Below are 14,033 nucleotides of genomic sequence, written 5' to 3'. Positions count from 1 at the left end.
AAAAACTTCCTCAGAGGAAGCGCGAGCGGCTCAGCTCCTGACTTCCGGTTTCATGCTCGACTGTCGACTGCTAAGGGATGAGGTCCTCGAAAAACAACATAATAACCCAATGAAATCGGAATAAAAGATCACTCAAAATGAGCTGGTATGTATTTTGTTTACATCATTAAGAGAGGTTATTGTTTTTAAAAGTTTTAATGAAAAGGATACATTAATATTGACCCAGCTTGTCGACAGGGCTCCGGCTATTTCCTGGTAGCGCTACGCAAACAGTGAGCAGAGTTAGCGCTAGCTTGTGAAACTCAGGGCGAACTAATAAAAACATCTCCTGGATATTTGTTTAAGTACCTGAGTGGTTTTCCTTTATATGTCTATAGAAACAGTTTTCAACTTGAATAATCTGTGATAAACTCGAGTTAGCAGCTAACTAGTGAAAACATAGACTTTGTAGTCTGGTGTAAACACAACATAGTTTAGTTTGGCTGAGAAACCTGCAATCATAAACTTGACGCTATCAAACGCAACTTTCTGAAATTCAGACGATATCGTTTAGCCAGCACTGTGTAAATGACCAAATGTTGTTTCTTTAGCAGGACATGTAAACAAGGTGACTACTGAGTACATTTAAAGATCTTAAGTAGGCAGTCACAGGATAATGATGATGGGTCATGTTATTTACCAGAAAGTAGATTGGTAGGCTTTAAACATTACCCCTAACATGTTTTCTGTTGAGTTACCAACAAAGCTGGGTGGTTAATCAAAAAAAAGTGTTGGCATAAAGGGGCATCCAAATGTTTGAATGTATGTAGTTATGTATGTATATATATGTATAGTTATGTATGTAGCAGCATGAGTTTGAACACATGCTGCTTTTCCTTAAGTCTGAATTGACTTGAACCAAGGGAAGCCATTTAACTCTACAATACTGCTCTACAATGAAATTCACTGTGTTTATAAAAGCTGAGGCAGTGACTCCATTGAAGTATTTGTTGAAAGTAACTTGGCGTATTTTTGATGGCAAATATGTATTTAAACACCAGGCTAAGAGCTGGAGCCGTGGCAGGTTTTATGTCTCTTGATAAACTGTTACATCGCACCAACCTGTCAGTCAGGTCAGCTACATGACTAACTATACATAACAAGTATCGTTCATAAAATCAAAACAGATGCCTTGTGTGTGGACAGTAACTAATCGAAACAGGCTGTAAGTACATTTCTGATGTAAAACAGGCTTTTTAAGTGGGGTATGTATGTGACTTCCAGGGCTCTTGGTGTCAGCCTCAAGCGGACCCTCTGCGAACCTAATTTTTCCACACGGGAGGTTCCCCTTGGTGTTAGCACACAGCGAGAGCTTTACACACACACATACACACACACACACACACACAGACACAGACACACCTATGTTATGATGTCACATTTTTTGATGATTTTCAATATATATAGCATATATATTTATACATATAGTATTTCAAGACTTGTCAAATGAAAAATATCAGTCGTATTGTACATATTGGTTTCAACCACAGCATTGAAGTCAGAATTGTTGTGTGTGACAACACCCTTTATTTTTTTGTAATATCCTTTCAAATAGAGATGAACCGATCCAATCTAATATCGGTATCGGGTCCGATATTGACGTAATTTACATATCTGATATCGGACTGATGGCACAGATCCACATAAACGATCAAGAAAGTTTATTGGCACTATACATGCTCAGCTCAAACAGTCTTGCTTTGAAGACATTCAGACTTAACAGCAAAGTGCCCTTAAATAGTCAACATCAAGACATTGAAACAACAAAACAATTCAATTCTTAGTCTAAAATATTTAATTTAATAACCTTGCAGTTGTTGCTGCTAACTCTTTGTAAGTGAAGCCAGCACAATGCAATGCCAGGTTTACTACAGCTTTGCGCAGCCTTATACAAAATAATAGTAGCAAGCGACAACAATAAAACTTTTATTATGTTTAAAAAAATATCTGAATCAGTATCTGTATCAGAATCGGATTGGAACTGAAAAAAAGTGGATCAGTGCATCTCTACTTTCAAATAAAATGTTGTCCCTTTTATAACTGGACATATTAAGTCTTTGCAGTGCTTTGTAATTTATTATGGAGCCACAGATGATGATTGTGTGTTCAATGAATGAAGAGAGGTGGTGTGAACAGTTGGCAAAATGACATAGTCTGCATGGATGAACTGCACAGATATTAGCTGAATCCTTAAGGCTGGTAATGGGAGATCTTCCATCCAGCTGGGGACATCTTTGAGAAAATAAACAACAGCAAACAAGGCTGTGCTGTCATTGTAAGCCAAATGACAACAAGTAAATTGTATTTGTGAACAGCATAATTTGTTTTGAACATATCTGATTATTGGCTTTTCTCTCAGACTTGTTTATTTAGATAATGTTTCTATATGATACACAATATAGCAATTGGTTAACAGGCCCACATCAGAGCCAGTTCATGACCCAACCCATGTTCTCTCAGGAGACGAGGAAAAACTCCCTAAAACCTTTGCTTTAAGGAGAGCAGTCGCTCAATGACGTCTTTGTCTGACCATTGGCTCCATCATGTCTTCCAATTTTGACTCAAAGTTTGTAGTATTATGTGCTCCATTCATGCTGTTTGGGTTGTTTAAATGTTTCGAAGCCATGATTTTTTTTTTTTTTTTTGCTTGTTTAAAAGTTTGTTTTAGTGACTTCCATTGCCTTCTTTGTGTGGCACCAATGGTTTTCTTGGGGATTTTAAGAAATACAATGGCTTTTAGTTGAATTAAATGGATCTTTAGTTCAACATAAACAAACTTTTGGCAAAGCGATGACTGTTAATGGTAATAATAACCCATTTGGTCTAAGGCATATTTAAGGCTTACTGACAATGACTACAAAATTTGAAATCCCTTCACATCCCCAAAAACTTGTCTTTTTCTTTTAGCAAAATGTTTCATTGTATACTGTTTCACTCAGGATTCAGTGATGACTATTGTTTTTTTACAAGCAAGAGAGGTAGGGATGCACCTAGGTGATCAAGGGTGGCTCATGTGAAGTATTGCACCACCCTTTTTTTAAATTTATTTAGCAAAATGTGTTTGGGAATCAGGAGTCAGAAACTGGTATGTCAGCAATTATATCTGGCCCACAATTATTTAAAGTGTGACTTTTACTTATTTTATTTTTTCCCTAATAACGTTGTGATAATCAGTGACAGAGACGAGACTCCTGCCACGGAGCAGAGCAGAGCTGCAGACAGTAGACAGCTCCTGGTGCTGAAACAAGGCCCTGTCACGGCAGCGACAGTTATCACCAGAATCACCTCCTCTTCAGCCTTTTTACCTACAAAGAAAAAGCAAGACAGTGCGTTTATTTTTTAAAAAACCTGTGTTGTACTAATTGACTAATACATAACATGACAAGAGAGAGAGAGGGCTGCACGGACATTAACAACGTCCAGACCTCACTGACCGCACAGATTTGTAAACTGTTTGCGCGGATTTCCAAGGAAAACAGTGGGTACAGAATTGCAAACATATTTTTATTATTTTTCATCTATGTGACACAACCAAACTCCCCCTTTAAAGTGTCCGTTGGGACTCTGTTATCACTAAAGGTGAGCCTTGTTGGGAAGGCTTGTTATAAAGTCGCATCAAAACCAAGAGAGAGCAGAATCACAGTGCCATCAGAGAGAGAGAGATAGAGAGATAGGAGAGGCCAGTTTTGACATAAGTACCAAGATTGTCTTGTATTTTGTAGCCACATCATACTGTACAGGTTTTAAAACAATATAGACAAAAGCCTAAAGAGGAGAAGTTACGTGTGATAACTGTTGCTGCTGTGACGGTGCTTTGTTTCAGCACCAGGCGCTGTCCGTTGGCAACAGTGCTGCTCGCACACTGTTCCGTGGCGTGAGTGTTTGTGTGTGTCACTGAGTGTCATGGCGTTGTTGTTAAGAAAATAATATAATGAATAAAAGTCACCATGAAAATAATCTGGGCTAGATACTATTTCCTAGGTGAGAGTGAGAACTCAAATTGATCCCTTGTTTCACAGGGATCTTTTTTGGGCAGATTTGATAAATTGTCTCATCTAAATTAGCCCCTTTTTTATTTTAGTGAAGTTACATTTGTATTAGGTACTAGTGAAGTTGCCATTGTTTCCGACCTAACCTGAGGTGGGGTGAGAGCACTGCACGTCAAGTTGTGACTGTGGCCTCCATGCCCTCTGGTTGGCTTGTTAATATTGTGGTAATTCATTTTTGTGGTAACCACTACAGCCCTAGTCCACACCTGATGAACACACGTAGAAGACTCATGTGAATCACATGCAGCACAGTTTGTAAAGGAAATTGTTCTCGCCCTACCTGTTGTCTCAACTTTGCCACAGGGCTGTCAAAGTTGCTGCAATAGCCGTTTTTTTCTAATATTATCAGCCCTAGTCTGTGTGTGTTTGGCGTTTGGTGTATTTGAATAATTATTGAATAGTACCCTTTTGAATAGTATTTTGGCTTGAAAGGCCCATCCTTAAGGAGAGGCTGTATCTTGCAGGTTTTTGATTGTGCACTTCTGTTTGACAGTTCAAAAAGAGGTTTTAATAAATTCATTGCTTGAATGTATTTCAAGAGGAAATGAGAAGAAAAGAATGCATTATAACAAGCTCGTTTACTTCATCTTTGACGTTGGTGTACTCTCTTGAGAAGAGGTTATGCATTCTTCATGTCACTTGTTGAAGACTATAATCAAGTAAGAATGACTGCGTCTTTCAGTTCAGTCAAACGGTCAGTAGCTGACAAGCAATGCTTCTGCAAGCACCCACCGCCAAACACAAGGTCAAGAGTGGGGTTCTCTGTCAGTAAAAAGAGTCCTTTATGGGCTCTGCTGACTGATGCATTCCAGTAGGGCCTGCACACTTGCTTCTATGACGTAAGACGCTTGACTTTTGGGTCATCATCTGAACAATTCAACTTCCCAACATCTTCAACTGGCCCTCTGTGCTCCATGGAATATTCAAGGTCAAATGATGCACTATCGCTCTAATGGCGTACACATTTGCAGTTTTTGTGAAAAGCCATCGGTTCTTCCAGCCGGTGCTAATGTGTGTCCTGGATAGAGAAGACTGTTGTGTCTTTGTTCTTGCCTACGTGCTCACTCGATGGTGGTGACGTGTAGCCTATTAGAGCAAAGATCAGATAGCTCTGTAAATGCAAGTTGAATGGATTGCTGACAATGACAGCAAATGTGTAAAAGCAGTTTTTTAAAGGTCACATACTATACTACTTCAACAAATTTAAATATGTCTCAGAGGTCCCAAAAAACATGTCTGTGAAGTTTCTTTCCAAGAAGTCTAATCCGATCCTGTATTTGATCACGCCTATAAACCCCTCTATTTCAACCCTGATCAGAACAGACTGTTTCTGTGTCTATAGCTTTAAATACAATTCAGCTGTGTTTGACCAAACGCATCTCTTGAAGGGGATGTGGCTCAGGCCCTCCCGCACCATGCCCAATTGTTTACGTTGGAAAGGCAAACTCAGAGGGCAGAACAAACACCTAGCTGAGGGATTGTCACCCACCTGGGGGATGGGTTACTGCCCTCTATGATGTCACAAAGTGATCATTTACAAACGGTCTGTTTGAGCACACATTTACTGTAAAGTTAAACTGGCAAAAGACAGATAAGATAGACTTTTCTCATAATTGGGGGGGGGGGGGGGGGGGGGGGGGGGGGGGGGGTTGTAAAGAGGCTAGGGACACATTAGTGTTAGAAAACCATGCTAAAGTGCATTTTGCTCAATATGTAACCTTTAATACACCTGGGCCCAGGGCAGGCAATGACCAAATAACTCTTTTAACCTCTCATTCAAATTTGTGTGTCTCTCTAAAAATCTTATTTTGGGGTTGCTGGTTTAGCTCAGTTGATAGAGCAGACGCCCCATGTACAGAGGCTACAGTCCTTGTCTTACTGGTCATCTCCAACTCTCTCCAACATTTCCTATCAAATAAAAAAAAAGCCCAAACATTATCTTTAAAAACAAATCATATTATCTGAAACTATCCTAGGTTTTTTAGTTTTTGAGTGAGTTGTGTTATCTTCAGACATCTTGTTCTCTCCAGAACAAACCGATGTTAAAAACCCAGAATAAACATGTTTCACTAAAAAAATTGGTCTCTTACCAATCCTAAAATAGAGCTGAGTTTTTGCTAACTTGATGGCGCTAGATTAACCTTTAGAGTGGAGAGTTGTCAAACATTTTAGTTAACAGCCAAATCTAAGTCAGACACGCCCCTAAAAATGAATCTGATTGTCTAAAATATTTATAATAAATTCAAAGGCAATGTTCAGCACAACCACCCATGCTTGTCATCGCTAAGCTTTAAGCTGTATTCAGAGAAAAATGAGGACTTCAGCTGATATAGTAAAGACGTTTTTGGTATTTGGTTGTCTTGTGGTTGGGTCTCTGCCATCTCAGACACTACTTGTAGGTTCACAGGCTCCAACGTACCAGTGTTTCTAAATTCGACGTCCCCAACAAAAATAATGCTGTGTGAAAAACGTTGAAAAGGATTCTCACAGTGACTTCCATTTCTTGTTCTTTTCCTCTGGTTTCCTGCTACATTTTCCCTCTCTCTCCTCGAAGCACACTTCACTCTGAGTGTCTGCCAATTCTCATGAGCAGTTGAGGAGAAAGACCACTTTCCTTTGGCTCCTTGTGGACATAATTGGAATATATAAAATTAAGCAGCTCTTGGGTTTTTTTACCCTAACAAATATCCTGGTACAGTCAAGGGAAAATCCACCTTAACATTTATACAGTCTCTCCTGTCATGGTCATTTCTGCCAATTTATAGAAAAAGAGATAATTGAAACCAAACATTTAAGTATACTTCATGAAGCATTGGTGGCTGTATAGAACATTTATATTTAACTCTTCCACTGGGTCTTTGCTATGAATGACATGACTTTCTCTGACACACCCACTAAATGGGAGCAAACATCAAAAGCTGTGGCAAATCATCGTTGCTATGTTGGAAGAAACTCACTGTCCATTCAGAAAAACATGAACCATTTCAGAAATGCCAATACCAGTTGATACTGGTTACACTATCACTGCATTCGATTAAAAGATCATAAAACAACAAAGTGACATTCCTTTTTGAATTTTCTTTAAATACTATAATATTGACTAACTGTTAGCAGTGTGCAACTGCAAAGTGTGTCGACAATCCACCAAAGCAGAGAGATTAGGCTACAGTAAATATTCTATCCGGGACAGTTCTATGCTGATACACAGATGCGTCCAAAGTTTTTCTTCTCAGCCAAATCACACTATTTGCTAATTATCAGACGCCAAAATTAAGAAAAACTTTCCAGGTGGAGCTGTTCGTGTGAACGCAAAAAGCCAGATTTTCCCTCTGACTTCTCCAGGAGTTTCTTCTGCCAGCCCCCTAGTATTTTTTCTGCAGCAAGTCTGAGTGAGCTGATGTGAGAACGCAGTAGGATATTATCTGGAGAATTCCCCTAAAGCTAATGGGAGTGGGGAGTGACATTTATATACTGTGACTGGAGTCAGTAGAGTGTATGCACGCGACCACTATGATCTCCGTTCACGTAATTAAACGGCTGCATTACATTTACTGTTTGTCAGTATGTTGTTCTCCACTCATTTGTTGATAGTGTGATTCCATTGAAAGTTAAGTAGCCCTGATATAAAGGCAAATATTCTACAATTCTACAATTCACTTAGCAGACGCTTTTATCCAAAGCGACGTACATCAGAGAGTAAGTACAACACAAGCAAGGATCTAGAAAAAAGGGAACAATGTCAGTAAGAGCAAACGATCAGCTTTGAGTCCGATTGGACACACAGGTGCTGTGTAATTCTGTGTATTCTGTGTAATTCTTAGCATCGTATAGCGGACTCTGCTTGGTCCAATACTTCCTTATTGTTGATTTTACGTCACGCCTCGCAAAATAGATTTAATATTGATTATTGATTTGATGTAATATTGTCTTAAAATGTTAATATTTTAAGACAATATTAAATCAATATTTCAAAGAAATGTGATTAAAATCCTGATCTTGCAAAGAGAATATATTTTTGCAATAGCGCACACCCCCACTGCTTGTCCCCTTTAATTGTAGTTTGAAAATATACGTATATATAATACATACACATGAAATAAAACATTTACAAATATTTTAAGCAAGAAGACATTTATCGTTCCAAAGAGGATTGAGTGTCAAATGTCTGATATGTTTTGCGTTCCATTTCAGTAAGAGGGGCTTAATACCTTTAAGCATAACCCCATTAGCATCTTTGAGTCGCTTGTGTAGTCGTATGTTAATACAGTACTGCCTTAATATGGTATCCATTCATAAAAAAAAAATGATGTAGGCATAGGGCTCAATCACACTTATTGGAAGGGATAATAATATATCTACACGTGACAAGAAACTAGTCTTGAGGAATGCAAGTTCTAAACTTTTGTGTTTGGTTGATACATGTCTTGACAATGCTGACTTAATGTTCAAATTATGTTTCTGAAAATGTATGGCATCATTTCCAAAATACAACAAAGACAGCATGGTACGTACTTAGTGTACGTAGTTTGACGTTACAATGAGCTGATCAGGTAATCGGAGAAAGGTGAGTCACGTAAGATGGCAGTGAGTAATTTCAGTGGTTATTTTCCACGTTGGCTCACCCATTTGATGACACCATGGGTGAAACTACTTTCCTTGGCCAAAAGCAACAATAAGGCATCGGATTTTCATCAGATTGCTATGAGATGAAGATTAACTCTTAAACTGTTTTAGGTCAGGAGAATTGGCTGCTGATGCAGCATGGAATCAGTAAAGAGCTTGTAAATCAAAGGAATCTGATACCTGAGCCACTAGTGAAACCTGTTTTTTATTCTTCTTTTACTGGATTAATCCTGCTGTTATTTGACCATGTTGAGTTTTGTGATTGAGCTGTCATCAAAAGGATCTTCCCCACACATCAGTAGCATACCCCGGTTGCACAACGAGGCTCTGCATCACACCCTCCCTTTTCCATCTCATTAGTCTACACACCTTTCTTTTGACGCAGCTGCTGCCTCACCCCGCCTGTCAGCAGCAACTGTCCATCATATACCTTAGATTTCAGGCTATTAGTGGCACATCAATGACAACCTACAGCCAAACACATTGGGAAGGCTGTGTTTTCTGTGTCATGGTTTCCAAAAAGCTCTCTGACGCTTGGCAGCAACTTATTAAGGCATAGACAAGGTATTGAAATGGGGATAAAAGAGTGTGTTTTAACTAAGGAGGAGGATGTTTCTTTTTTGTTTCACAAAAACTACAGGCAAGATGTCAGTGTTTGTCTTTTACAAGTGAAGAAAAGTTTGTATTTTTCAGTCTAAAGATAAGGCGCAAATACTGCTCCAGTGTAACACTTAACCATGTGGAATGTTTGTGTTTTTGATTGATTGATTGATTTGTAGCATATGTCTGAAGTTTACTTCTTAAACTCATTGTCTTGATTTCCAATAGATTTAAGCAATTGGTGTTTTCTACTCAATATAGCGAGTGCATCTGTGTTTGATTGCCAGCTGGGGTCATGAAGTGAAGCCACGCTGAGAAGAAGGGACAACCACTTCTGTGTAGTGATATCCGCCTCTAATGGGAGCCAGATGTGTTTAGTGATGACATGAAGTTAATGCACTTGGCTTTGACTGAACACACTAGAGGGGCAGGAATTAACAACTTTAGATTGTCCATGTCAGGCCTCTGAAAGAGGTGCCTGTTCACCTTTTGACCTGTACCTTTCTCTGGTTACCCATCATGCAACTGCTGACAATCTTAGTGCCCAGTATCTCAACCTTTTTGGATTGTCATTTTCCAGTTGCTAATGTCTGTCACTTGTTGTTTCTTTTGTGTTCAGGATTCCCTTCAAGATTGGACAGCCAAAGAAGCAGATTGTCTCTAAAACTGTAAGTACAGATTCAAAGTTGCACCAATTCACTAATCAGTCTAAAAGGTTAAGGACCTACAAAAAATAATTAAAGGTCAAAAGAATAGATACACTTTAAGGGTTTATGTCTTGTGAAAAGGATTTGAGGAAGGTTATGTTGCAATATTTGGGCTTGCAAACAAAACTGATAGTATTCTAAATATTGTCATTAGAAAGAATTATCAGATGCCAATTCGTCTGAGCCATGTAAGGGGGCAGAGGTGGTTACCTTGAAGTGACAATGAGTGGGTGTTCTCTTTGCAGGAGAAAACCACTTCCAGTGTAATGGTTGTGTGGCCCGGTAGTCACAGTCGGACTGGGTTTCCAGCTTCCTGTGCCATCCAGGAAAAAAAACAGGGAGTGGGTTAGAGGCCTCCCAGTTACATTGTCCACTAGTGACCAAGTGTCAGCTGCCTTCCTCGTTGTTTTTGCCACTGTGTTTAAATCTGAGAGCCCACAAAACCACAAGACAGGAACCAAGGCAGCCTCTGTATGCATGCATGTTTTAGAAACAGGGTTGGATAAGCTGTCTTAGCCCAACTGACCCTTGAAACTCGATATACTGAAGTATTTAACCTGCATTTTAACCGCTGGAACCCGCTGGAAGTGCAATTAGTTAGCTGTGGTCTCTTGCCCCCGAAAAAAGTCCCTGATCTTGAGAAGTAGGAACTATTGGGATAAAGTCAAAGGAGTAAACCACTGAACCATTGTAGCATGCGCCTTGACTCTGCAAAAACATATCACTAGTTGTTGTTAGCATTATTCATCTCACACCATTATGTCTTAAAGAACTGTTATCAGTATAATTTCAACTTCTTCTGATGATGTGGAATTGATCAAATGTACTTTGGACTTAATTCCCTTTACTGTAAAAAGTACTCTGTTTATTCATTGACGGTTAAGGACAATAAAATGTAACTCACCTAATGTGTTATGAAATTCCAACATTTTAAATGAAATGTTTTCTTTTGTAGGTTGAAAGAGACTTTGAGCGAGAATATGACAAGCTCCAAAAGTAAGTAAACTTTTTAATCAAGGTCTGTTTTATAGCATAAAAGAGGTTGTTTATATGTTGCATCCATATCCATATGGACAGTTTGTGAGTTAAAAAAGTCATTATGAATTCAAAACTTTATTTATGTGTATTCTAGAGTGTCACTGAGGTCCATGCATCCATATGTTTGTTTTCTGTTTGGTCACTTTTCTGTTTTCAAAACTGAACTGTGAAAGGATCCACATTTAAACTATGGTGTTGTGTGAAATTAGAAATCATGAAAGTCTGTTTAATTTTCAGATGTATGATAGTAGTTATAATCTTATCAAATTTGATGTAATGGCATCATTTAGGCCGGGGGTCATCAACTACATTTGTATTAGGTCCAGCTTTTTTTTCTTGACAGACACTCTGGGTGCCGGACTTTAAAATATGCTTGCACATAAACCTGAAAGCTGTCAACCTGATGTGAAGAAGTTGTGTCAGAGGGGAAATATACTAATGGTGTATTTCAGGCCGAGATAATTTACTGTATATTCTGGGGGCCGGATAAGATGCTTAGGGGGGCCAGATGTGGCCCGCTGGCTTTTTAAGTTAAAAAAAAAAAAAAAAAAAATCTCCCACAGTTTTTCATTTGTAGATAGGCCTATTCTCAAGTTTTTTTAACATGAAGATGTAAGTGCCTTAACGAGAAACCTATATTTTTAAACTGCTGGAAACTATTATTTACCTACCTATTAAGGATAGAGGGGTTTTAGAGCACATAAACACCCAGGACCTGAGAGCTCGTTACATCCGGGTCTTCTTTTACTGGGAGGCAGAGGTTCTAGAAACTCCCCGAGGGCCCTGTAGAATGAGTGGGAGCACCATTTCCCTCTCAGGTTTTGTTGAGTAGGAGGGCCCATTATCAGGAAGGTGTGGTGCCAATAGACCTTATAGATGAGTCAGAGCAGCAGGCATGTAGAGACATTCAGGTTCTCCACCCTAGAGATCCATATCAACACATCGTGGAGCCTCTGTGGCCTAAATATACTTGGTATGCCTCAACATCAGTCCTGTTTTTGCTTTCTTTGTGCTCGACAAAAGGGAGTTTGGTGTAATTTAACCTTTGATTTTGTGTTATCAGTTGTATATAATCTCAGATAAGTATAGGTTACAAATGCAATGTAATGCCTCTAATAGCTTAACTATAGGCTTTATTGAATTCATGGTCAAACTTTTGATTCTTTACTTCATAACCCTCCCATCGCACTGAATGACATTGTAAAGACGAACGGGTGAAACAGACTAGAAGAGAATATACAGAAAAGTACGGCATGTTAGCTGTCTTTGACGTAACATCCGGTGTTTCCACAGCAACGAAAAACGTTCTGTCTGTCATGGCGGCTCATCATGGCAGCCGCCTCGACAAGACACCTCCCGTTACAACTATAAAATTACAGATTTCTCTGGCTTTGATAAGTGTTGGAAATTTTTGAGGTTATATAAGTACTCAACAAAAAAACAAAATATAACATGGTTTAAGTCAATTTTTAAGTGACATATTATATATATATATTATATTTATTTATATATATATATATATTGTCATAAAATTCTACATTTAAGTCTATAAACATTTTTAAAATTTTAATAGCAATTTCTCGGAGGCAACTCACATCTGGAAATTGCTGCCTTTGTTGAACAGTTCAAAAGCCAAGCTTTGGCAAGCAAGGATGTAAAAATCCCGCCATATATAGAATTCCAGGTGCATTGTTGACACATTACAGCCTTTAGTGTTATTTGTATCAAACTTGTTTTTTAATATGTTTTATGCCTTACTTGACGTGTTTTTATGGTTGTCTTGTCTTGTGCTCTTTTATTGTAAATTGCATAGAGTTGTATGCCTTATCGTATCTTATCTATACCTTGTTGTTGACACGTGCACTTTACTTTTTTTTTGCAATTAGCAGATATCAAATTATCTATTAGCCATTAGGTAAAAAACACAACATGCAATTCATACATGAGAAGCTTTCTGTATTTAGCTAATTGAATACTATCTGGCTTAATGACCATCAGTCTTTTTAACTTTTGGTGGCATCCAATCAATGTGTGAAGATGAACATATTGAAATATTTGTCATTGGTAAATCTGGTTGAGGCACACATATCAGAATGAAATATTAGTGATAACACTGATGTCAGCATGTTTTATGTGATTTCACTTGATAATCGTAGTCAGTTATGGACCTGCAGTACCAGACCAGTTCTCGTATGAAAGTTATTGTCCCCAAAAGTGTGACTGGTCAAATGGTTTCTTTTTTTGTGCCATACAAAGGGTTTGTGTGTGAACATGATACAAAATGTAGTTACCTCTGTCCAGTTTTTAATATGAGATTGTGGCTAGGTGATTGTGGCCACACAGGCTCATCACTGGGGCACTGGAGCAAGGAGCAGCTGTTCCACTAGGCCGCTCTATTAGCACCTTTTGGAAAGAGACTCCAGGCTCACCTGGCACTCAGCCAGAATAACTCTCTCACTGTCAGTGCTGACAGAGAAAGATGCAACAGTATTGTGCAACACATTTTAAAGTAGGAGGTGCTATCTGGAACATGAGTTTCATATGCACAAACAAACACTACAAGAACACATCTTGAGTGTACAGGCATTGGTCTCAGAGCATGTTAGTTTGTTTACATGGTGAGATGATTTCACCCACTATCCCGCAAACCCAGTCTCCATGATTGGCAGGGTTTAACTGTTAAACTGTTATTTTCCTCATCTCATATTTGTCTCCTTTCATTACTCTAAAGTGTTAACTGTGTCAGCCAATTTACAAGACTGTTTTAGTTCTAGTTTGTTTTACATGATGCCCTCCATTGACTCCACTGGCATTCAGAATCACATTCATAACAAAGGCTAGCTATGTGTGATGAATTCCAAAATGCTTTTCCTTTTTACTCTCACAGAAACACAAATGATAAAACTGACCGCATATTTGTATTTCAGACTTTTTTTCTTTTGACAATTGTGGAAGCAATTTACAAATTGTTCATGTG

At 38.6% G+C, this 14,033-nt stretch overlaps 1 protein-coding gene across 1 annotated transcript in view; it reads left to right on the top strand.

The window, feature by feature from the left end:
* The first annotated feature begins 28 nt into the window (after positions 1-28).
* Positions 29-14,033, top strand: part of bin3 (bridging integrator 3) — a 32,856-nt gene continuing 18,851 nt past the window's right edge. Inside the window, exons 1-3 of the mRNA XM_061037872.1 lie at positions 29-145; positions 9,931-9,979; positions 10,974-11,014. Coding sequence (XP_060893855.1) covers positions 138-145; positions 9,931-9,979; positions 10,974-11,014 — 98 coding nt within the window. The 5' untranslated portion in view covers positions 29-137. The remainder of the gene's footprint in view (positions 146-9,930; positions 9,980-10,973; positions 11,015-14,033) is intronic.

The sequence above is a fragment of the Labrus mixtus genome, chromosome 5, assembly GCF_963584025.1.
Source record: "Labrus mixtus chromosome 5, fLabMix1.1, whole genome shotgun sequence".
Classification (NCBI taxonomy): Eukaryota; Metazoa; Chordata; class Actinopteri; order Labriformes; family Labridae; genus Labrus; species Labrus mixtus.
Note: the sequence above shows the minus strand (reverse complement) of the source record. Positions and strands in the feature narration are given on the sequence as shown.